This window comes from Alosa pseudoharengus, unplaced genomic scaffold (genome assembly GCF_046254945.1).
Source record: "Alosa pseudoharengus isolate Yale_2024_CS ecotype anadromous, Long Island Sound unplaced genomic scaffold, YU_APseudo_1.1 YU_APseudo_1.1_scf_22, whole genome shotgun sequence".
Lineage (NCBI taxonomy): Eukaryota > Metazoa > Chordata > Actinopteri > Clupeiformes > Clupeidae > Alosa > Alosa pseudoharengus.
The window spans coordinates 30575175-30601996 of record NW_027468680.1 but is presented as its reverse complement, the minus strand read 5'-3'; the positions used below and the strand labels follow the sequence as shown (position 1 = coordinate 30601996).

Sequence of the window (26822 nt, the reverse complement as noted above, 5' to 3'; positions counted from 1 at the left end):
ATTCAAATGTAGTTTCCTTTATGTTTGATGTCGACGCCAACCCTTTCGTTGCGAATTGTGTTACACTGCAATGATTTGCATTAGGTAATCACCAAAGTTTGTTCTGTGAAGCAATTGCAGAGGCCTCTGGATCTTTAGGCCTATGTGCCGTCAATTTGACTGGCTAGATGGAATTTGAGTCGCTAAATTCTAGCAGCAAGCAACGTCCTTGGCATCGTAGGTCCAGAGACTACCAACCCCCATTAATGGACGGAATCGACGGATTACTGAATGAAAATGTTTCGGATGTCAGATTTAGTGCTTGGACACCAATCATTAATAAATCATCAAATCAGCAGGTAAGCTAGAAACAGCCTTTTATATTCCCTGATTTGCCATCTAATGGAAGTATTAAGCTGCGAATGCTGTTGCCTGTTTTGTCAGCTCTTTCAGGAGAGAACAACTCTAATATTTCACTGGTTTGACCTGTGGACTGACCAGCAGAGGAAACAGTTTATGGATGACCTACTTTTGAGATGCTCCCATTCACAGCGGAAGTAAAGCCAATTAAAACGTTGACCATCACACTATTGTTTGTCAACTAATTGCATAACCAGAACAGACTATCTGTTATATTTGATAATATTTTGATAATTATAGACCTATTTGCCTGTTTATTTGATTAGGTTGTAAACCAGATAGTTACATGAGTTTTGAATTATGGCTATTCTTAATCATGTAAACAGGTTTGCTAGAGACTGGCTGATAGAAGTGGTGCCAATCAAACACATGGATTTCACATCAGTGCTACCTCGTTACCTCTCTCTCTACATCTTCTCCTTCCTTAATCCCATGGAGCTCTGCAAGGCTGTGCAGGTGTCCTGGCACTGGAAGTTTCTGGCAGAACAGGTGAATTGAAACCATAGTCTATCCTCATGCATTCCCCTTGTGTTGTTAGTGTAATATAAATTAAAGCAATCTTATATAGTATTCTGTATTATTATTTGTAATGATCAGTGTGTTGCTATTCTCAAAATACTTGATATCTGTTAGGACTGCTTATGGTCGGACAGGTGTGTGGGACGGGGCTGGTTCCTGCCATACACACCATCCAACAGGGAGTTTGGGGCTTGGAAAACTCACTACATCAACTGTGCCTCAAGCCTAGACTACCTGACACCAAGGGAGGCTGCGGAGGTGTATGGCACCCTGAACGAGACCGTTGGCGAGACCGAGGAGAAGAAGGAGAGACTGAGAGAGCACATGATACGAAAGGCCATCAGGGAAAAGGCCGCAGAATTTAAGAGTATGTACTACCGTATATTCCAGATAAGGTCCACCTGTGAGCCCAATATGCAGTTTTGATTCTAACTTTTACTTTTGGGTCAACTAGATAATTATATGATTTACTATTCATGTACACTAACCAAGATCTATGGTGAATGTCTGTAAATGTCTTTAATCACACAGTTGTTGGGTTAACTTAGACCTATAGCATGGATGTCAGACTCATATTAGGCAGTGGGCCAGATTTATAGAAGGAGACTCATCATGGTCATTATAATTGTCCTGAATGGTATCAGATTGTAGTTTACTACACCCACTTATGAGCTGTCAAGGCATATAAGTTTATCATGTACTGCATGTACGTACTGCTGTCATACTGCTCTTTTTATCCTAGCTTCCATATCAGCCTTTCACCAGCATAGAGCATACAGAGGGGAATAAGCATTGAACGCATACAAAGTATACTTCCATTGAGGCTATTCGCATGAATACCAGACATTAGTATTAACTCAAGTAATCCACACATATAAAAAAATTCAAACAATAAAGTAAGTAGAGTTATGACCATAAGTAGAGTTATGTCTACAGTAATTTCCTGTGTATTAGCGACATTGTGTTTAAGCTGCAGGACAGTGGTTTATGCAAGTTAAAAAAACAAAACCATATTAATACCCCCCGTGTATTAACCTCATAGCTGAAGAAATTTTGCAAAATCAACGTATAAACCGTGGTTAATAGTTGGGAAATTACAGTTGGGAAATAAAGTGGAATGACGAAAAAAGTATTAAATACGTTTAGAAAAAACAGTACACCAAGGCAAGGAATGAGCTGAAATCTATAAGTTGTTAAAGAGTAATTATCCCTCTTATCTGTGCAAATTAATATAAGCTGGGTTAGTACATATTGATGGGCTATAAAAAGGTTTTTCGTTACCAAGGTGTCACACAAGAAACATTTAATGATGGGTACAAGCAAATAGCTCTCCCAAGACCTTCGCAACCTTATTATTGCAAAACATATCAATAGAACTGGTCACAGATACATTTCAAAACTTCAGAATCTTCCAGTAAGCAGCATTAGGGCCATTATCTGCAAGTGGAAAGAACATCACTGCATCTTCCATTACTGAAGAAAAACATGTCGAAGCTTGTTTAAAGTTTGTTACCTAAAATTTGGACAAGCTTATGGAATACTGAGTGGATGTATTCTGGTTAGGTGAGAGCAAAATGTAACGTTTTGGATGTCACGCTACACACCGTGTTTGGATGAAAAATGGCACTGTTTTTCCAGGAGCATCTTGCCATCCACCAGGATGATGAGAATGAGACATGGCTAGACCTTCCAGCAGGACAATGATTCAAAGCATACAGCAAAGGAAACTCTCAATTGGTTTCAGAGAAAGGAAATCAAGGCCCTGACTTAAGTCCAATTGAACAGTTCTGACAATTATCAGGATTCACAAGAGGGACCCCTGGAATCTTCAAGATTTAAAGACTTGTTTAGAAGAATGGGCCAAAATCACACCTGAATACTGCGACTGATTAGTTTCGTCATACAGCAAATGTCTTGAAGCTGTCATTACAAATAATTTACAAGGGATTTAATAAATTATTTAATAAATAACTTACAAAGTATTTAAGACATTTCAGGAGGCACGTTCAATACTTTTTTCCTGTGTCATTTCACAATTACACATAACTACTACCTGAGTTAATACTAATGTCTGGTGAAAATGTCATGCAAATAGCCTCACTGGAAGTATACTTACTGAAGAAAATGTGTTCAATACTTCCCCGGCTAGGCCAACAAAATATAATTGTCAGTGCAGCAAACCTTATTTTTCCTGTTCTGCATCTTCCTACTTCAGGATGGTTTGTAGTGTTAGGTTTAATTAATTGATCGTATCATATCGATGCTTATTATATAACACATAGTCGATGTATAAGGCCTGTTTATGGGCTGTATCTAACCCCCAGGGCTGTATATTTGACACCCCTAACCTACAGGTTTGTGTTCTCCAATAGGAGGCTCAGTGAAATCTAGAAGAGCCTGGTTAAGTAACAGCTGGACCGCTGGATCACAGGCCAGTAGTGTTCATGGCCACCAGAAACCATCAGGAATGGGACTAACCTCATCTCTGGTCATTTTAGGGGTAAGGCAAGGACTTCACATTTAAGTTCTAGTGGATATTAATTTGGTGTATATGTTAAAATACATTATCATTACAAAATAGTATTTTGTCCGTTGTATTTTATTGGGTTGGTATCAAAATACTTATGTTATTAGTGTGTGTTTTTGTAGTTTTAAAAATATTGCCAACTATGTTTGGTAAAATCAATACTTTTGGTGATGTGATGACATAAAACTGCAAAAAAATAAATCACTGGAGCCTCTCACTGGTTGGTGCAAGATGAGTAACGTGTAGGTTGCTCACACACACATACAATAGACTCCCTCTCACACCAACCTCAAGTTTCTTGAGAACTTGAATCATTCAAAACATATATATATATAACATATACATATATAACATATATAAAAAGTTACGTCATGTACCACCTAAAGCAACACGATGGAAAATTCATATTTATGCCTCTTGGCTAGCCTGGCGGGTCATCCTATATCATTGAAATGTATAGTCTGGAATCGACCCATTCACCTCGCTTAATCCAAGGGGCAGTCTTTCAAACTGCCTAGGCATGCAATAGGCCAGCGCTACGACCAATCAGAACAAAGAGCAGGATGACGTTAGCTAGCAAATACATCCTTCTTCGAAAGGAATGACTTAAGTGCATTGTGTTGTTCAACTTTCAAAGAAAAGCACAAGTCCAACTCCTCCAAAGTTGACGCCAACGGCGATTCAAACAAACGCTCTTCGTTCGCCATAGCCACCTTCCTTGTTGTTCACCGTCGCAGGACTGTCGTCATCCTGTTAAGCCCGCCTCTCTAACAAAATAGAGCGCTGTGATTGGATGACGTCCACGGCGTCAGCCAATAGAAATCCCTATGGTTTGCTACTAGACGTACAGGCTGAGCAAATTAATTTGCCGCCGCTAGGGTGCGTCTAGATTTCTAGGCTGCCTCTTGGCGTCAATATATCACCATTTAGCGCTTACACAGTACCCAGTTAGTTAAAAACCAACAAAAGGATCATGATCCTTCCTGGACAGCATTACATCAAGCAATATGGGCATGCATTGGCAATGTCAGAGACTTGTCTCCACTTTGTACCAGTTGACAAGTTTAGTCGTAACTTTTTGAGTGCATCTCTGATACAGTATTTAGACTATGAGATGTAACAGGCAGGTCAGCATAATTTATCTGTTGACTGTTTGCAGGTTTATGGCATGTCTCATAGGCAGAGAAAAGCTGTTGCTCTCTAACACTGTCCACTGAATCAATAGTCAGTGTATTGGTGAAGGAATATATTAAATAGACAGATAACATTATGGATATGCAAAGTGATTTCATGCTCCCTGTAAAGAGTGTTTTTAGTATTTTCCAAATACAAACATACAGTATTTTATTTTGATACATGGCGTGGCTTCTATATTTTGTAGTTTATTTTTAACTTAAAAGTAGGGAATTTAATATTTTATTTTAAAGGGACACCAGGCAACGTTTTTCTGTTAATTACTCATCTTCGTAAGTTGGTATATGGTTAAATGACTCATTACAGGGCGAATGAAGACTCTCTCGCCCGCCCCTACTGCCTGTAGGAAGAATATCCCGCTTGCAAGATCAGTGTATCATACCCGCAGACCGAAGTTTACATCCTGCATCCACAGCACAGAGGCAGGCTAACGAAACGCTAGCGATTGTTACAAACGTGTGTATAATGGCAGAGCCGGCGAAGAAGCAGCGAAAACCATTGACAGAAGATGCAAAGAAAATGAAAAGAGCTTCAGACGGAGCGAGGGGGAGTTTTGTAGAGAAAAAGCATCAGACTTGCCTGGTGTCCCTTTAAAATACATTTTGATGTGTTTTTGCCCATCCCTGTTTTCATCTGTGTCTAGGAAAAGTGCCGGTCACAGTTGTCACTGCAAAATAAAGAAGATGTGGTTTTTCCAAGCAAAAGATCCAACATGGAGCAGACATCACTTACAACATCAATGAGGTATCTTAATCTGTCTGCAGCTTTAAAGTGAGACATTGCTTGGTAAGAATGAAATGCTGATTTGGTGTTGTGGCCTACCAAAATATGACACATGCTCAACAACACATCCTTTTTTCCACACAGGTCACATATTAAGCTGTCAAGTTTCAGAACATGTACAGGTCCAACTTGTGTTAACCTGGTCCTGATCTCATCCAGAGTACCTGCATATGAGGTAAGCCAGAAGAATGCTGACATAAATAGTTGCTGTATTTAAAGAATATTGTTTAGTCAGTAGTTCTTCCTCTTTTGTCTTTTCTTGCTCTTGTACAAGTTTGCGCAATTGCAAATACAAGAGCAAGTGACTTGCTCAACAATGCTTGTGTTGCAGCTGCTGCTGGCTGGCGCCCGTGTCTCAGTGGAGCCGCTGCTGTATGACCACAGCACTGCCACCCTGGAGCTGCTTCTGATTCAGGCTGAGAGGCTCACACAGGGCCGGAGGGTCCAGAGCATAGGCCTCATCACAGATGGGAGCACTGAGGAGATTCATATCATACAAGGTGTGATTACATCATACAGTAATACACATTTACACACATCCTCACAGTGTTGGGAAAGTTCACTTTCTACGTGAACTAGTTCAAAGTTCAGTTCACAAATTTTAAAATGAACTAGTTCAGTTCATAGTTCAATATTCAAAATTTTGAACTAAGTTCACAGTTCCAAAGAATGAACTAGTTCATAGTTCTTTTTTCATATGTTGTTGGTATTATTACCAGAGCCCATATAGAACACAGTTAATGGGATTAGGGTCGAGGATCTATCTTGACTGTCTTTTGATCTTTTATTGGCTTGCACATACCTTGGAAGGCTAGCCGGGTGCTTCAGTTCAATGTGCCGTTTCAGGTTTGCTGTGGATGTGACTGAAGTGCAGATTTTCTTTTTGAAAGCCGGCGAGCAAAGTTTGCACAAAAATTTAAGTATCCCCCATCCTCACCAACCTTGTTATCAAACTCATTTAAATGATCATTTGACGCCTTCTTGCTGCATGTCACCTTTCTCAAACTTCTTTGACCTGAGGCCCAGTCAAGGCATACTTTGGGGTCATAGTACTCACCCCCCATCAAATTATCATTATGATATCACAATTATTATTGGTATGCTATATTATTATACATGCACTTCAAAGCTGTCAATGTTTAAAGTGCTAAGATTGTTAACACAAGTTTGTGAAAACATGCACATCAGGACTTTAATTACATTAGTTTCATTGTTTTTGCATGGTTGCATTATGCTTGCATGAGAAATACTTCTCAAAGCAACAGCAACTATATGGGTACCATTGTTTTTGGATGTTTCCCTTGTGCAAGCATCTGGGAGGCAGAAAGAATATGCCATTTAATTACATTTCCTTTGAATGCCTGAATGTAAGGATTCAGGAAACACAATACCAGCTTTTGTGAATTGTAAATGGCGGATCAGATAGGCCTAAATCACTGATCTGGAGATCTTAGTAATTAAGACTAATTAATAGGTTTTTTTAGATTAATTTGGCCACTTTATATCATTACAATCATGCGAATAGTGCCCATTTAGCAGTGAGCAGGGAAGAATACGGAGAAGTGTCTCTGGGGCAGCTGTGGTTAGCACTTCGGACTTGTAACCGGAGGGTTGCCGGTTCGAACCCTGACCGGTAGGCCACGGCTGAAGTGCCCTTGAGCAAGGCACCTCACTGCTCCCCGAGCGCCGCTGTTGTTGCAGGCAGCTCACTGCGCCGGGATTAGTGTGTGCTTCACCTCACTGTGTGCTGAGTGTGTTTCACTAATTCACGGATTAGGATAAATGCAGAGACCAAATTTCCCTCACGGGATCAAAAGAGTATATATACTTATACTTACTATACATATATTAAAATTTGACTCCATAGAAATCTGGCACCCTATTGAAGGAAGTTTAACTGAGAGAGCGTGCAGTTCACAGACACCAGAATGAACGAGTTCACAGTAAAGTTTATCAGGCAGTAATACAGTACGTTCACTTCACGTTCGCCCAAAATATGAACGAGTTCATGAACTTTCGTTCAATAAACGCGCTCAGGCACAACACTGCACCCTCAATCTTTAGAGAAAAACAAAAAAAACGTCTGTTTGGTTGTCTGTCTGTCCACTCTTTCTTTGTACATGCATGTGTGGTAAAAATAAAGTATCAATCCACAAAGAACCAAAAAGTATCCCACAGGCAAGCCGACCGTACGGCAGAGTACAAAGCTTTATCCACGACACCGGAGACAGGTTGCAAACACACAAGCATTCTAGGCAAGCATGAGAACAACAAGTCTCTCGTAGACAAAGTCTTACCGATATTTATAGGACAGGGAATTCTTGAAAATGAAAGTAAAAAAAAAACTGTCATGATAAAAAAGTTAATTATAAGAAGGCTGTTATTACTCCAGACTCCCTAAGACAGTTGACCTCAAAGGTCATGGACAAGAGGACGAGCTGTGGAGGTCACAGCTAAGAGAAAAACAAAATACAAGGTTCCCACGGGTCTTTGAAATCCTTGAAAGTTTGCGAATCTGAAAGTTTTTGAAAACAGACATAAATAAATGGAGGTCCTTGAAAGTCGTTGAATTTCTTTTTGAGGAAAAAAATCCATACAATTCCGTCTGCTAATTAACATGTTTCCATTATTTCACCACCACTTCTGTCGATATCCATATGCGTAGGGCCTATGCCTGATTTACGTTGGTTAGAACTACACGGCCAGCGTGATTTCCCGCATGTAGTGTTTGTTGTCCAAATATTTAATTTAACATATTGATGAATAAACCAACAGGTTCATGGTAACAAGTTTAACTTTTCAGTTAAAAAGTTTATTTCAGCTAATTTTTATGCAAAATACAAACATGAAAAATAGAATAGGCCTACCATCTGTCAAATAAAAGAAAACTGAGACAAGGTATCCTTGGTCTGTTGAGGTAACATGATTTAACCATGCCCGCGCTTAAAATGTATCGACACATTAGGTCCTTGAATTTGAGGATATTGGGCCTGGAAAGTCCTTGAAAGGTCCTTGAACTTGATCTTAACCAAGATGTGGGAACCCTGAACTGAGATCATCCTTGTAATGTTTACATTTCTTTAAAGTGTACTGTAGACTAATAGACAACAACCACCCCAGTAGACATTTAACAGCTAAAGTGTTGTCTAATTACTGGAAAATTCCCTACACATGGCCATCCTTTGTATGGGCTCTGCACTAGTCAGATGACTTTGCTGTGTTGCTAGTGCTTGGTCTGTGATCTTTACAAAAATTGATGAAGGTGGATGTCTGTCAAATGTATTTACAGGACTGACGGTTAGTGAGAGCACAGTCCTTAACCCCAAGGTGAGGGAATTCTGGGAAAAGATATCAGGTTGGATCATTCCCCAGACTGAGGGGGGAAGCCTGGATATATTCCTACCTCTGGCAGCGTCCAGTGAGTCAAAATATGTTTTTTGATTAATCCAATTCATCGAGAGAAGATTATTTTATATGACATTGGGCGGTTTGAATTCTGCATGTAAGAACCCTCTAACCGGCAGTTGTATGGCTGTAGTATGTGGCCAAGATATTATACTAATCTTTCTGAATGTCAATGTGTTAAACCTCGCGTATGGGGTGACTTAATAACACTCTCTGGTCTATTCCTCAACCTACGGAAAGCCTCGGGAGCCAACCTAGTGAGGAAGCTGGCCTCTCTGACTGGGCTGGACATTAGGGTCCCCTCTGGCATCTGCACCGGCTCCTACCAGCTCAGTAAGTCCCCACTGGCTGTTAAGTCCTGAAACGCCAACAAATTACTACTGCACTTTCACATTCTGGTGGCTGTCCAATACACATTAGGGACTGTACGATATTTAGGGGGGGAGGGGGGGGGGCGGTCGCCAGACGATCGGGTTAAAAATGTTCTGCCTGGCCCTCCCCCCTGGTCAAATTTTTTCCCCCAGGGGCCTCCCCCGGCTCAAAAAAATTCTCCTAGGCCCTCCCCCCTACGTGAATCAAATAAAACTGGTCGAAAAATGACGTTTACAAGGTTAAAACGGCCAGCAAATGTCATAAGCACACATACACACACGGGGCTACAAACCAGTGTTGCGCGGGTTTGGTCACAAGCGGCCCGCGGTCGCCCGATATTTTAATCAACCCGACCGCAACTCAGACCGCGAATATTAATTAGGACAAAATTATACCTGACCTGCGATCCGACCCGCTTATTTACAAAATGTGTGCTTTTGGTTATAGCCTGCATGCAGTAGTCCATTTCTGTAAAACAAACTAATTTATTTGCAAAACTTTATGCAGTAGAAAGTACACGCAGGCATGCAGGACATAATGTTTGCGCAGGAGAGAGAATGAGAATAAGAGCGCAAGCACGCACGCAACCACCAAGGATTAGAACACTAGGATAAGATTTGGCCATGGACATACTTCTTTCGAAAATAGAAATGGGGAGGCAAGGTAGGGAAGAGAGATACATTGCTGGTCAAAACGTTAGCGTAAGAACTGGTTTAAAATGCTGAATGAAGCACAAAGCTTTACTAAAGCACATCCACTGTTTAAAGTCACAAACACAACGAACTAAGGTAACTTTTATGCATGCGCGAACCATACCGGTAGATATGGCTGTGTAGTCTGTGCCATAAGATTTATTCCTGCAGGCTGCCCGTTTCGGCTGTCATACTTTTAAATGGCTTCGCAAGAAGTAGGCCTACATAGACCATAACTTGTACTACTGTCATCTTCTTTAAGAACTTTTCCCAATATTTCCCATAGCCTATATCGCTTTTCCTGAAGGGGTGTCTTTATTATTTTAACTGGCGTCTTCAGCTTCTTTACTGTTGACTTACTGTATTGATGCTTTACTGTATTGATGCTAGCCTTCTCGTGATATTTTAAGTAGGCCTATTTGTAGAAAATATATATTTAATTAATTTTAACTGACCCGCCCGCAAATGACCCGAATATCATTAAAATATTTGGTTTATGACTCATAACCGCGGGTGACCTGCAAGCTTACGAGGGGAGTTGTGGGAGATTCAGGTAGGGTTGCGACTTTTTGGACTCGCCCATTCTGTCAAAGAGACGTGAATCATGTTTTGGCCTACAAACCTTTTAAAATATCGAAAACGGATCATTGATCAGGGTAAAAAAATATCATGGATCAGGAAAAAATTATTTTCCTCGGCCCTCCCCCCAGGCCAAAAAATTTCTCCTGGGCCTTCCCCTAAGGCTTAAAAAATTATCTTAGCCCCCCCCCCCCCGTAAATATCGTACAGTCCCTTAGAACATAACATTGGTTTATTCAGAAGAGTAAAATATTTAAAGTTTTCTACAATATTTAGTTCAGGCAAACTCGGTCAGAACTCAGAGTATGCACTATATCTCACTCTACCAGATTAGACTAGTATTCTTTTCTATTAGGGTTAAATTGTTGGATTAAAGAATCTGAAAGATTGTAGTGTATGCTCAATCTATAGACCATTCTATGTGAGTGAGAAATGGATTTACCCACATCACCCTTATTCTCTCCATCTCCAGTCCTCAGTGAGTGGTGGGGGGCAGGCCAGTTCCCTCCGCTGACGTACTTCAGTGAGGGGCCCCTGCTGAGCTGGTGCTGGCAGGCCGAGTGGCTGGAGGAGGCCCTTGGGGGCCTCAGGGAGCACATGGGGCCACAGCTCCACAGGCTGAGTAGGGAGACACAGGGCCGCATGCTGGGTGAGTCTCTGGGTGAAGATCTGGGATGCCTTGATGAACTTGAACAATGGCGCACTTATCTTAAATTGGGCATATTCAAAGACTTTTGAAGGATTATTTTTAAATGGACTTCCCTGGACACAATGGGGATAACAACGAGTAGGACAACACTATTTTACCATCAGTACAAATAGAAGGGTGCCTGGCCTTAAAAATCTGTGTGGCGATTAAAAAGTCTATTTGAAGTGCTGTCTTATATTTTTTTAATGTTCACTTCATGGAAGATTCAGCACCCATTTTTCAAGTTATTGAAGTGTTTTAAATCATGTTTTATACCAACTGCTTGAGACATTCCTTTTGGTATGGATAACTTTGCTAGTCTGTCAAAGATACTGCAATGTATATCATTGATACAACAATGTTTACCCAGCCCTTGTTTGCTTCATGTTGCTTTGAGCAAGTTCATTTATTGTGTTGTTCAACGTGGGTTCATGAGTTTCAAAAGATCTGGTTCAATAGTCACTTTTAAAATAAATCCTATTATTCTGTCTCTCATATTATCTCTTCAGGTCAGTTTCTGTGTGACAGAGTGAACCTACCAGACACCCTTGTCAAATCTGAGGTCACAGCAGCGTTGACTGAAGCCCTGATGGCACTGTGTGTAGAAAGACCTGTGAGATTATTTGAAACTATTATCTTTTACTATTATTTTACATTTTAAAACTATTATTTTTAAGTAATGTTAGTGTAAGTAGTGTTCATATACTGTTGGACAAAAGTGTCTGCCAAATACCATAACTATAATCATAACAATAATATTACTGTACATGTGTTCTCACCCATTACAAATCAGTATAGCTTTATTTACACTTACTGACCATTACCTTATTATAAAGTATTTAACATGGATAAAACACTGAAGACGGCACTTACAGTAATATCTATTGATGTTTACTAATCCTGAAGTTAATGGGCCCTATCTTGGTGATGTAAAACGCATGGTCATCTGGCGTATAGCTTAAATACATTTAGGGGTTTGTTCAGTCCACATTCGGGGTGGTTTTGTTATCAAACGTCGGGCACTTGATGCAAAAAGGTGGTTCTTATGTTTCTTAATCAGTCATGGGTGTGTTTTGGGTGTAACATCCTTTAAACCAATGAAAATGACATCTGTCATCAAGCAGCGCAACTTCAAACAGCGCATCGGTATTTTGATAGTCAGCGGCACATTTGAAGGAATCTGCTTGCACGCGAGACCGTATGAAACAGGTATTCCACTAAACCATGTTTAACTAAAACCTGTTTGTGACATCTGCACTCGTCAATATTTGAACTCATAGGCAAAGTGAAACTACCTTCACCGTAGTCAACGACAAAACACTTTACTTTCACTATTGACTGACAATGGGTTACCATCAAAAACATAGCCTGAAAAAAGCAACACTTACCACAATATTGTTCGAATGACTGAATAAAAAACCTCAGGACATTTATCTTGCAGAGGAGTTGCTGCTTACATCTCTTGACAGTGCGTCTTCAGCTGTGCTTCATATGCGCCTTTCGCTATAGACCAGGTTTTTCTTAATCAGTGGCGTAATAGTTTTTAGATGGTGTAAGATAGCGATTAATTGTTGTCGTTAATTGCCACACCCCTGGGTGCATTGTTTAATAAAAGAGAAGCGCATGGCGAAAAATTTGAGATAGGAATACGCTTTGCGTCGTGATAAGAATACGCTTTTGCGCTGCATTTCTGAGCATCCTAATAGGGCCCTAAATCTTGATTATGTTATCCAACAGATTAACTGATGTTAGTTAAGGGGGGGCTGATGTGAAACCTTAGCCATGGTCATGTGAGTGGTTGTCCATCAACTTCCTAAATGTGTGGTGGTGCAGGAGAGGCCTGTGGAATTTCTAGGGAGGTTCTTGCAGAGAAGATCCGAGGGCACTGCTGGCTTGGAGTCTGACACGGTGGGCCAGACCAAGAGCACAAATAAAGGAGTCCTCAGTCCACTCACTGAGCTGCCACAGGTCCGTGGTCATGTCCTACGCTGTGTATAATATTTCTTTCTTCTTCTCCTTCTTCTGCTTCATCCTCTCCTTCTCCATCGTCTCTTCTCTGCATGCCTGTCCCGTCCTCACCTCTCCCCGTCCATCTCCCCCGCAGGACATTGTCAGTGAGGCGGACAGGCGCTGGGCGGTGGTCAGAGAGCTGAAGTGGAGTGAGAGCCGATACATCCAGCGCCTCCAGAGTGTGAGAAGAGAGTACTACACCCCTCTCAGGGCGGCCCTGGACTCCAACCGGGCCCTCCTCAGCTCTGCCAACATTCTCATGGTCTTCGCTCCTGTCCTCGATATACTGGAGGTCAACAGGTAAGGGTTTGGTCTTTTTTGGAGAGTTATGTCCTGAAAGTAGAAGGCTTGGCCCTGTAAAAACCAAAGAAAAAAAAAAGAAAAGGTACATGCTGGCTGGAAATCTGGAAAAAATAGACACTAAGTGGAAGCCTTCTGTGGAGGCCACGTGTCTCAAGGCACAAAGAGGACTGATGTAAAATGAAGTAGCATAGATTAGAGTAGAGTAGAGTACAGTTAAGTAGGGTGGGAAACTGCTTTGGTTGGATTTTAAAAAGTCAGCAGATTGATGCAGTTGAACTCTGTACTGTGGGTATATTCTAGTTATAGCCAGTGTTGTAGTTTCAAACAACACTGTCAAATTCCAGATAATCAGTACTTATGTACATTATGTGTCAGTACTGTGACAAGAAGAATATTGGACAAAAGTATAGAATATTGTACAAAAATAGTATAGATAGATACTTTATTGATCCCCAAGGGGAAATTCAAGAACCTAACCTAAAGTCGATCCTCAACCCCCCTTTTCATAACAGTGTCTTCTGTGAAGTGTCTTTCTCAGGGACCTGACTGAGCGTCTAGAGGAATGGAATCCACAGCAGTGTGTTGGTGACATATTCAAAAAGCTCTGCACCAAGCTGTGGGTCTACACCAATTTCTTCAATAACTATCCGACTATCCTCAAAACCATAGACAAGGTAATGTGCTGGCACATGTTGGCGAACTAAAAATGTGATGTTTTCGTAACAATGCAGTCTGTGGTAATGCAGCCTTTACGAAGCCAATTTGATGGATATGAGATGCCATTCACTTATCACTTATCATGTTGACCTAATCATATTGCCAAGCAAACAGTGTGCAAAACATGACACAAAAATACTGAACGTGTTAATGTTTGTTAATGTTGCTGTCTTCTTACAGTGCAAAGAAATGCTACCTGCATTTCGATCCTTTTTGAAAAGGCACGATAGAACACCCAACACATTCATGCTGAGGTACGGATCATATTAATCCATGTGAGACATTTTTTAGTTGCTTATTAATGCTACGGATTCAACTTACATAAAACATTTATTAAATTCTTGGGATCATCAGATGGTGGCTTGCAGTGGTCTGACAACTTCTATTGTAGTTCTTAATTTACTAAAAGAGGAATCCCATGTTACTTTAACGACTGTTAAGCTGTTTTTGGTACTGTATCATTAAAAAGTTTTGAATCATTTTGTTGTAGGCTAAATGATCGGATGATCAGATGAATGAATAAAAGTGACATTTTCTACAACCATCACTCTTGTGTTTTAATGGCACATTATGATAACAATTCCTAAGTTAAAGGCACACTATGCAAGATGTTCACCTTTACGAAGCCAATTTGATGGTAAACAAACTTGTAATAGGTGAATCCTTCACCTAGCATAGCTATAGTCCCTACCGAGAAAACCAGCCATACGACTTCCAAGAGAGGCGCCCCGCCAAATCTCGTGAGAAACATTACCTTGTCAGTTTAAAGCTCTTTGGAGAGAGTTTTTGCCTGTTCTTAATTCTTCACCTCCACAACAAAGCATTTGCATTGTGTACAGGGGGGCTAAGTCGCAAGAGGTTTGCTATTTACAATAGCAGAGTAAAATATACATCACGACTCAAGAGGGAGCTCTACACTCGCCAAAAATACCTAAACCTGCATAGTATAACTTTAACATATAAGCCATTTATAATTCACTATAACCATCAATAATCCCATTTGCAGCTACGTTGGGGTGCATTTGAAATGTGTAGTTTGCTGAAGCAATAAATCTGCCCTTTTTTGGGCAACTTGAACATCGGCACTTGATGATTTGATCATGGTCTTTCAAAAGCAAGATTACATTACATTACATTTGGCTAACGCATTTCATTGGCTGACGCATTTGGCTGTGCCATTTTCATGGCACAAGATCAGAGGCTTTCCTCATACTTTACGGAACAGCACAAACTAGCCCCTAATCAAACTACAGTCAGAAGTGTCCAGTGCACAGTTGTGCTGGAACTGAAATTGTACCCACAAAACACCATTTATGTCTTGCCAGGCTTTCAAGGCAGAGTTCTTAAGAAGAAACTCAGTTCTGTGATCATGGGTGACACAGAATTGAGTTTCTTAAGTGCTCTATTTGATGTTCCTGGAAGCATTAGTGTAGCTTAAAGTAATGCACTGTATGTTTAATCTCCCTCCTTTTTGTTTTCCAATATTCCTCACCATGCAGTCTCCAGGAGCTGCTGCTAGCTCCGTCTGCTCGTGTTGAGGAGTATGTGACTCTACTGCAGGCCCTTTCTGTGCACTCCCCTCCTGAACACAAAGAGCACGGTCACTTAACGTCTTCCCTGAACACGATGTCCAGCTACAGGTCCTTCTTACGCAAGGTGCACCACCTACACAACCATTTTGGTGTAATTCTTAAATGGCATGATAAAAAAGACAGTGGTTATATTTTTTATTATATTATTTTTTTATATTATTAGTTATTTTAACAGCTGTGTGTACATTTGCTTGTTTGCATAATCAAGATGCTGAAATATGCCTGCCAATGTCCTTTCCTCAAGAAAATGCTGCACATATAATAATTTATCACAGTGTGAGGTATTGATTCAGTTATCTCATTTCTGTCTTCCTCATCTAAAATGTGTCCAATTCCCTTCACATGTTCCCCATGATCTGGTTTCAGTTGAAGAGGAGTGTGGACAGTGACGTGCGAATGCAGGAGACCCAGCGGATGATTCAGAGCTGCCCTGTAACATATTCCCCAAAGTCAAACACCTACATTATTCATGATAGCCGCCAGTTTTGACAGAGCTTAATAGGAAGAGACTCAGGCAAAGATGTATGAGTCATGCTCAGGGTTGCAGAGATAGACCACACACATAAAGTGTCAAGGGAAGTTAAGCCTGTTATTGCCCCAACAAAGTGTGTTACAAGGATACAAGGAAGTTTATTGTCACATGCATATAGTTACTGGAGGTAAGAAATGCAGTGAAATTATGTCTGGTGTCAGCCTATTTGTGCATTAATGGGGGGGGGGGTAAAAAGTGCAGTAGAAGAGGGGTTTAGTAGATTAAGTGGCAAGGGCTGCATAAGAAAGGTGAGGGAGGATTGGGATTGGGGGGGGGGGGGGGGGGCGGCACCAACAAGGAGCACCCAAGAGCAACAGGGGCAAGGAAAAACTCCCTTACTAAGGAAGAAACCTTGGGCAGATCCACGGCTCAAGGGGCTAACCCAACAGCCAGGGGTCTTGGTGTGTGTGTTGGGGGGATGACAAGGGAGATGGGATAGTGTGCTGTGTATGTGGGGAGAGGGCAGTGTGCAATATGTGTGTTGGAGAAGCTTCCTCATGAGACAATGTGCTGTGTATGTAGGGGAGAGGGGGGGGGGCAGTGTACTGCAAGTATGGTGAAGGGACTTACTATTGCAAGCAGAGTACTGTATGTATGATGTATGTGAGTGATGACAGATAAGATGTGTGTGTGGGCGGGAGGGGAGTGGAGCAGTGACTGTGTGTGTGTGTGTAGTGTGTGTGTGTGGGTAGGTGGGGGCAGTGTGCTGTAAGTAAGTAGAGGATGTGTGTTGGAGAAGATCTTGAAGACAATGTGCTGTGTATGTAGGGAGGGGGGGGGCAGTGTGCAGCAAGTATGTAGAGGAGGCTTACTGTAGCAAGCAGTGTGCTGTATGTATGTGAGGTGATGACAGTGATGATGTAAGTGTGTGTGTTTTTTGTGTGTGTGTTGGGGATGGGGTGGGATGGGGGGGGGGGGCAGAAAGGCTAGGCAATCAAGGACATGGGTAGATGGAGGAGAAATCAAAAATAATAAATAAAAAGTTCTATGGAGATGTGCAAAAGAGAAAGTCAGATATGTGTGTGTGTGTGTGTGTGTGTTTTGACGTGTGATGAAATAAGAAAATAAGTAAAAGGTCTGTAGCATAGGGTGAGGGATGTAAAAGGGCTAAAAGTCTTGTAGGTGTGTGTGTGTGTGTGTGGGGGGGGGGGGTCATGAGTGCTGAGGAGTGAATGAGTGCAAAGTCAGTATAGTGTGACAGTTCAGGGGTATGTTTGGCACAGCATTGCTTCAGTGTGCACTAGGGCTGTGCAATTAATTTGAATCAAATTCCGATCAAACATAATTGAGATACAAAGATTATTTTTCTGTATTCTGTCTTGCAATTAAGCAAAACAATATACAGTTCTGCAGTTTCTATTAAATATGGTGGGAATTGATACAAAACTTGTAATTTCAGAATTTAAAAGAGGGGGACAGATATTTAATCACAACACAAGATGTGGCATTATTGAAGTGCTCAAATGAGGACATCATTGCATCCCTCAGGTAAGACAAGAAGCCAGAGACAAAATGTAATATTTGTAATACGTTCGATCATCAAATGAATGAGAATGAGAAGAAAAGAAGGTAAACTAATTGCATTACTAACCAAGCCCCTAAGATAATACCGAAGTTGTTACAGATCAGCACAACAATCATTTTGATGATATGTGTTGTACATGACGCACACATAATCTTCATTGTAATAAGATAGGAAATCATATGACTTCATCAAAGAATCATAGACAACTTGTTTGTTGTTATTAATTCCTTTCTCTTTACTCTATGGTGCTTCTTGTCAGGATGTACGAGCAGGTCAGAGACTTGGGACTGTTCCTTTTTAATGATGCTCTGGTGCTAAGTGAGAGGCACGTCTCCAGCCAGCCATACAGCCATGCTCTCAGGACATCCCATACCTTTTTGGCCTCTGTGGCGCTCCATAGTCTTGTCCTCAGAGACATAGCTGACACCAAATGTAAGTGTACTATATGACTTCTCAATATCTCTGCAGTGGTGTAGTGGGGATTTTTAAAGTGGGGGTATGCTATTTTAATGGCATCATTGCAAAAACTGTCCCACTCGCACCTCCACATACATCGGTGTGTAAGGCCAAGGCCAAATTACCACAGGGTTCCCACGGGTCCTTGAAATCCTTGAAAGTTTGTGAATCTGGAAAAAAAATTCAAGGCCCTTGAAAGTTTTTGAAAACAGACATAAATAAATAGAGGTCCTTGAAAGTCCTTGAATTTCTTTTTGACGAAAAAAATCCATACGCTTATTAACATGTTTCCATTATTTCGCCACCACTTCTGTCGATATCCTATGCGTATGCCTGATTTACGTTGGTTAGAACTACACAGCCAGCGTGATTTCTGCGTGTTACCCTCGTGTAGTGTTTGTTGCCCAAATATTTAATTTAACATATTGATGAATAAACCAACAGGTTCATGGTAACGAGTTTAACTTGTTTAGAAAAAGTTTATTTCAGTTCATTTTTATGCAAAATACAAACATGAAAAATAGAATAGGCCTACCATCTGTCATATGACCAAAAATAAAAGAAGACTGCGACAAGGTATCCTTGGTCTGTTGAAGGTAACATGATTTAACCATGCCCGCACTTGAAATTTATCGACACATGAGGTCCTTGATTTTGAGGATATTGGGCCTGGAAAGTCCTTGAAAGGTCCTTGAATTTGATCTTAACCAAGGTGTGGGCAGGGATGGGCAGTATTTCTAATACATGTATTTAAAATACGTATTTCAAATACAAAATACTATTTTGTAATTTGTATTTTATTGAGATAATGAAAATGCCTTCGTATTTTGTATCAAAATACTTCAGTGTTGTGTATTTTTGTATTTTCAAAATACTGTAAAATACTTTCTGTGAAACACTGTGATGACATCTATCTAACTATCTATAAAGCACAAAATCTCTGTCTCTGTCTGTCTGTGGTACCCTTGCATGGTCAAGCCCCTCTGCTTCAGTAGAGAGTTTATTTTCCTTTGCTGGACTGCTTTTTCTAGACAAAATTTGTCTATGTTCTCTGATCTGTGAAATATTTCAGTGCTATGGTAACTTGACAAGATACCTCAAACGAGGACATTTCCAATTTTACACATTTTAAATAAGAAATTATTGATAATGTCATAATACTTGGCTTCTAATTGGCTTAACTGATTGGATGGTATTAATGTTTTTTTTACTTTTTTTTACATTGATAGAGGTTGTGCACACATCAGTTTCAGGTGTATACAAAATTATTCATCTGTGATGAAATGCTACCTAGCTTAAATTTCTAAATAAGTCATCCATTTGAATTGTTTGTCTTTGAATTATTGTCACTGATTCAAAGTGGGCAATCTATTACGCCAACTGGCTGGGAAGTGCAACAGTTGTAGAGTCGGCATTCCTGTTGCTGTAAAACAGTACATCTCTAAACTCAAACAGTAGACTAACAGTCAATAAAAGTGGACTGTCAGAGCAGATACTAAAAGCCATGCCGAGTGTCCTGTTCGCCCTTTCCATCACATTTGGTGCCTCTGCCTAGCCACATAGCCTGGCTAACGCCAGACCTCATCTCGTTGAGTTTGGGTCTGGGAACTACACATTAATTTTCTCGTATTTGAGACGTGGTTTATGAATGCCCAGAGCCGTTTATTGGGCGCTACGAATGTCTATCAAATGCGTCTGTACGTAGCTCATAACCGCTTCAGTGTGTCATCATTGTCTTGCTGTCCCCCCTCCGTTCTGTGATTGGTTCCTTTGTTGAGGTCCATGGAATCCAATCGTAAATGTGTTAGAGTTATATACTTTAAAGAACATTTCGAGCGATCACATAGTCTACGTTCAATGTTGCAATATTATCAGAAGGCCCTATGTACAATTGGCTTTTGAGCAGGATCTTACAAGAACATTTCAAAATGAATGGAAAGACACAGTGATGATGAGATTTTGCACTCAGCTGTAGCCTAGGCCTGATAGTGGTGAGTCTGTTATAGGCTATTTGCTTGTATTGTAGCCTATGCAACTATTCTATTTAACGCTGTGTGAGCCCCATGAACATATTGTTTCAGTTATCCAAAAGGCTCGAAGGATGCTCTTATATGGCAATTTTGGAAAAATAATAAGTGAGGTCAGTGCTCATGCCCCACCCCCACCCGCTGACACCGACCCTGGCATAGGTTTATATTGGGATGTCTAACATGAGGGGTCAGCATATCTAATCTGTTGACTGATTATGGAAGGAGTCTCTTGTTTTCAAGGGATGGACGAAAAAGGCTTTTAGAAAAAAGTATTTTGTCGTATTTTGAAAATACAAAAATACAGTATTTTATTTTGATAAATTTTTTGGCTGCTGTATTTTGTTGTTTATTTTGATACATTTTTAAGGTGGGTATTTGGTATTTTATTTGGAAATACATTTTGATGTATTTGTGCCCATCCCTGGGTGTGGGAACCCTGTTACCAGCTTTCGTGAACATGAAACCGAATTCAAAAAAACAATTAAATGACTTGGATTAGCTTCAAAATGTAATGTCTTCACCCAAACTACACTTTTCCACCAAAGTCTATGAATATGGTCTGTCGCTTTTCATTTCGTTGTATCATACAATAAACAGACAAACCATAATGTAGAGTAGCCTATGTAATCTAGCGTAATCTAATCTCCTTGACGCTCACATGCGGCATGGCTTCATTCATTACCACACGTAAACCATGGCAATAACAATAGCACATGCAGGATTCCCACGCATTCAACATGCTGTGGGCAGTGTAGCTCTCATCCTCCTTGACCCCTTAGTGCTGCTTTCGATATCATCAACCACAATGTTCTAATCTCCTGTCTGTCTGCTATTGGTGTTTCTGGCACAGCCCTCAATTGGTTTCAGTCATACCTGACCATACTAACAGCAAACAGTTTGTAACACTTGGTTCACATCAGTCCTCCAAGTCCCCTGTCACTCATGGTGTCCCCCAGGGTTCTGTACTTGGGCCCCTCATCTTTCTCATATACATCCTCCCTCTTGGCCAGATTATTCGCAGCCACGGTCTCAACTTCCACTGCTATGCAGAAGACATCCAACTCTATCTTACCACTCCCTCTCCCTCTGACCCCCACCACGCTTCCTCACTGACTGCCTCTCTGACTTAAAAGTATGGATGCAAAACAATTGTCTCAAGCTCAACACAGACAAAACCGAAATTCTGCTGATTGGTCCTAAAAGCATCCTCACCAAATCTCCCCGTCTCACTCTCAACATTGATGGTTCATCTGTCCACTCTACCCCTGTTGTTAAAAACCTTGGCATTCAGCTTGAATCCACCCTTAGCTTTGATCCTCATATCAAATCACTCACTAGGACTGCCTTCTTTCAGCTCCGTAACATTGCCCGCCTCGGACCCTTCCTTTCTGTTAGTGATGCACAGACCTTGGTTCACTCCTTCATTATGTCCCGTCTAGATTACTGCAATTCACTTTTCCTTGGTCTCCCCACTAAATCCCTTCAAAGACTACAATATATTCAAAACTCTGCAGCCAGGCTCCTCACCCATACCAGACGATTAGCACACATCACCCCCATTCTCCATCAACTCCAAGGATACAAGGATACAAGGAAGTTTATTGTCACATGCATATAGTTACTGGAAGTAAGAAATGCAGTGAAATTAAGTATGGTGTCAGCCTATTTGTGCATTTATGGGGGGGGGGGGTAAAAAGTGCAGTAGAAGAGGGGTTTAGTAGATTAAGTGGCAAGGGCTGCATAAGAAAGGTGGGGGAGGATTGCGATTGGGGGGGGGGGGGGGGGGGGGCACCAACAAGGAGCACCCAAGAGCAACAGGGGCAAGGAAAAACTCCCTTACCAAGGAAGAAACCTTGGGCAGATCCACGGCTCAAGGGGCTAACCCAACTGCCAAGGGTCTTGGTGTGTGTGTTGGGGGGATGACAAGGGAGATGGGATAGTGTGCTGTGTATGTGGGGAGAGGGCAGTGTGCAATATGTGTGTTGGAGAAGCTTCCTCATGAGACAATGTGCTGTGTATTGGGGGGCGGGGGCAGTGTGCTGTAAGTATGTTGGGGATGTGTGTTGGAGAAGCTTCCTGATGAAATAATGTGCTGTGTATGTAGGGGAGAGGGGGGGGGCAGTGTACTGCAAGTATGATGTATGTGAGTGATGACAGTGAAGATGTGTGTGTGGGCGGGAGGGGAGTGGAGCAGTGACTGTGTGTGTGTGTGTGTAGTGTGTGTGTGGGTAGGTGGGGGCAGTATGCTGTAAGTATGTAGAGGATGTGTGTTGGAGAAGATCCTGAAGACAATGTGCTGTGTATGTAGGGGGGGGGGGCAGTGTGCTGTAAGTATGTTGGGGATGTGTGTTGGAGAAGCTTCCTGATGGAATAATGTGCTGTGTATGTAGGGGAGAGGGGGGGGCAGTGTACTGCAAGTATGATGTATGTGAGTGATGACAGTGAAGATGTGTGTGTGGGCGGGAGGGGAGTGAAGCAGTGACTGTGTGTGTGTGTGTGTATAGTGTGTGTGTGGGTAGGTGGGGGCAGTATGCTGTAAGTAAGTAGAGGATGTGTGTTGGAGAAGATCCTGAAGACAATGTGCTGTGTATGTAGGGAGGGGGGGGGGCAGTGTGCAGCAAGTATGTAGAGGAGGCTTACTGTAGCAAGCAGTGTGCTGTATGTATGTGAGGTGATGACAGTGATGATGTAAGAGTGTGTGTTTTTTTGTGTGTGTGTGTTGGGGATGGGGGTGGGGGGGTGGGGGGGGGGCAGAAAGGCTAGGCAATCAAGGACATGGGTAGATAGATGGAGGAGAAATCAAAAATAATAAATAAAAAGTTCTATAGAGATGTGCAAAAGTTGGAGAAAGTCAGATATGTGTGTGTGTGTGTGTGTGTGTGTGTGTGTGTGTGTGTGTGTGTGTGTGTGTGTGTGTGTGTTTTGACGTGTGATGAATAAGAAAATAAATAAAAGGTCTGCAGCATAGGGAGAGGGATGTAAAAGTGCTAAAAGTCATGTAGGTGTGTGTGTGTGTGTGTGTGTGTGGGGGGGGGGGGGGGTCATGAGTGCTGAGGAGTGGATGAGTGCAAAGTCAGTATAGTGTGAGTTCAGAGTTGGGAACTGTTTGAGAGTGCTGAGGAGTGAATGTGTGCAAAGTCAGTATAGTGTGAGTTCAGTGTTCGGATGGCCTGGGGATAAAAACTTCTCCTGAGTCTCTCAGTTCTGGCTTTGTGACTACAAAGGGCGTCTTCTTGATTTCAGCGGTAGGAATAATCCATTGTTAGGATGAGAAGAGTCCTTCAGAATCTTTTGGGCTCTTAGGAGTACTCTTCTGGAATAGATTTCTTGTAGAGCAGGGAGTTGAGTTCTTATAGTACGTTCAGCTGAGCGCACTACTCTCTGCAGAGTACTACAATCTCTAACTGTGGAGTTCCCATACCAGGTGATGATGCTACCAGTTAGAACACTCTCAACCGCTGAAGTGTAGAAGGCCTTCATGATGGATGTAGAAACTTTGAATTTCCTTAGCTGACGAAGGAAGTAGAGTCGTTGTCTGGACTTCTTCAGAACATGTTGAGTGTTAACAGTCCATGTTAAGTCTTCAGTAATGTGGACACCAAGGTATTTAAAACTTGTGACTCTCTCTACAGGTTGCCCGCTGATCATTAGTGGGGTGTAACTGTAGTTCTGCTGCTTCCTTCTGTAATCCACTACCATTTCCTTGGTTTTATTGATATTCAGTGTCAAGCTGTTAGATTGACACCACTGTGCCACCTCATCAACCTGATCCAAGTAGAGCTGTTCATTGTTGTTACTAATCAGGCCCAAGATCACTGTGTCATCTGCAAACTTGATGATGGAGGTATGACTACTGTTGGCTTTGCAGTCATGTGTGTAGATGTTGTACAGCAGTGGACTCAAAACACAGCCTTGGGGAGCACCAGTGCTGATGGTTAATGAGTCAGATGTCAGACCCCCCACTCTAACCACTTGTGAACGGTTGGTGAGGAAGTCAAATATCCAGTGACACAGGGTGGTGTTCAGTCCTAAGGCCTTCATCTTTGTGACCAAGGTGAGAGGTACTATCGTGTTGAATGCTGAACTAAAGTCAATGAACAGCATCCTCACATAATTCCCATTCCCCTCCTCCAGGTGAGTTAAGGTGGTGTGCATGAGGTTTGAGATGGCATCCTCTGTAGACCTGTTGGCTCTGTAAGCAAATTGGAGGGGGTCGAAGGAGGCAGGGAGGGATGAGCAGATAATGTTTTTCACAAGCTTCTCAAAACACTTCATCACTGTAGACGTCAGGGCTACTGGGCGGTAGTCATTCAGTGGCTACCAGTTCCGTCCCGGATCAAATACAAAGTACTACTACTCGCCTTCAAAGCCCTTCACAACCTTGCTCCCCACTACAGTACATCCGCGACCTCCTGACCCCTTACACTCCTTCCCGCTCAGATCCTAGCCCCCAAACTCTGGAACTCCCTCCCCCAACCTCTTTGTGCCTGTCCTTCTCTTCCTTTATTCAAAGCACATCTCAAGACCTTTCTGTTTAATGATCACTTCTCCTCCACACCCAACACATACAGTAGCTCCATACAGATAACCTGCCTTTGCTGTATTGTTTTGTTTGTTTGTTGTTGTGTTTCCTTGCCTCCCTACTATGTAAAGCGACCTTGGGTTTGAGAAAGGCGCTATATAAAATAAACATATTATTATTATTATTATTATTATTATTATTATTTATTAGCTCAATTTGAGGGGAATCATATCAACGTCATTGCAAATGATTAAAATGCAGAGGTGCATAGTCAATAAAACAAAACAAAAAAAATAACAGAAAGAACATTGGGCAGGCAATTGCCAGTCATTGCTGTCTTTGAAAAGTTTTTGTTTGGATGAAAGTAGCTGCACCAATCAAAAGTGTTTCCTAAAGTTGTTTCGTGCGCAGGTTCACCGTTGGGTCATTACTTATGGTTATATAGTCTATCACTTATATTGGAGCTCCCTCGATAAAAATCACTCGTATAACTCACACATGCTTATCGTGTCATTTTGACCACTGGATTAGCCTACCTGCCTTCTGCAAAACACAAACGAAGGAATTGCAACAGTGGGCCATGAAGATGCCTGCTAGATTCGGATACAGGCAGTTGTATAATCTATGGTTCTCTAGCCACTTTCTAGCTACTTTTGGGTAACGCGGAATGACTAGCTGCATAGTTTTCTAATGCCTTTACGCATGGTGGAGTGCTACACCATGACGCTCATTCTTGTAACGAATTTTATGAGAAAGAGGCCTAATTGGAGACGTTTGCGTAATGCGTTGTTATCACTGGTAACGATTGTTATATTAATACTTTTTTGAACATCTGATCAATTCTGACTCTTCAGTGTAACTGCAGGTAGATCAGGTTGGCAAATGGAGCCAAACTAGCTGTCTGTGTGCTTGGTACAGTACAGGCAATAGTACATGTTCTTTTTCATCTGTCCTTTTGGCTTGTTCTTCTGATGACTTCAAGGAGAACTGAAACTGCATGTGTTGCAAATTTTTATTGTATGTGGTGCTACTACCAAATATGTTTTGCATTCAGTCTGCTGAAATACATTGACTCCGTTCTGGTGTTCCTTTCATAGATGTTCAGAACGCGTTTGTGCTGGAGGGCCCAAAGCGTCAGTGGATCTGTGCAACTGAGAAAGAGGACAACAAGCTCACGTGGCTGTCTGCCTTGAAGAGTGCCATCAGTGCTGCCCTAAAGGAGCGCTAGGACAGTGGTAGTGCTGGACTGCTTGGTTCATTGTGTGGATGGCTACAGATGAAGCCCTTGCCTTGAATTGATCTCAATGCAGGCCAACACCCGGGTCAAACAGTTAATGAAATGGATGACATTATGAAGAATGTCCTTAACTGCAGCTTCTTGTTTTTATTGACCCCTTCACAGTTCACGTCACAAGAAAAATGTGTGCACATATCGGGGTCAGAAAGCTTTCCATCCCATTGAATTGTGTGTGTGTGAAATGACTGAAATATCAAGAAACGTCAAGAAAAATTACGGGCCAATTAATCTCTGGCCACCGATGGATTACTGCACGGGCCTACCGGGCCCAGGCCCAGGGGCCCAAGGGGTCAGGGGGCCCTGAAGCTAAAGCCTTTGCATGGAATCATTGCCTCAATGTCAACAAATCAGGATGTAGGCTATGAATCTGATTGAATTTAGTATTGGCCATCCCCAAAATGCACCAGAATACAGGAAATCAAACAAATTAAAAAAGATTCTGGGGAGGACCCCCACCATGGTTTTCTTTCTGGGCCAGAAGACTTTGCAAACAAATAAGCAATAAATGATCATGCATTACAAATTTAGCCGTGTTAGAGTTAAGTTGTCGGCTTGTAGGCTGGGTGTCCAGTAAACAATTTCAAGCTTAGAGGGCAAACAACTTTTGTTTTTCATGAAATCTGCATTTTGAATTGATGGTCTACCCATGAGGCTGTAGAGTATCGCGACACAATAGTTGC

The 26822-nt window shown here is 41.7% G+C and overlaps 1 protein-coding gene across 1 annotated transcript; it reads left to right on the top strand.

Moving 5' to 3' along the window:
* Positions 1-26822, top strand: ect2l (epithelial cell transforming 2 like). Its single transcript, XM_076299680.1, has 21 exons — positions 1-338; positions 424-536; positions 726-888; positions 1033-1285; positions 3291-3418; positions 5283-5383; positions 5507-5597; positions 5754-5922; positions 8712-8840; positions 9068-9160; positions 10943-11119; positions 11668-11771; positions 12992-13126; positions 13263-13468; positions 13998-14145; positions 14369-14442; positions 15688-15844; positions 16147-16212; positions 17712-17800; positions 18097-18269; positions 25943-26822. Exons 1-21 carry the CDS (start codon positions 168-170, stop codon positions 26071-26073), a joined length of 2871 nt encoding a protein of 956 aa, XP_076155795.1. The 5' UTR covers positions 1-167; the 3' UTR covers positions 26074-26822.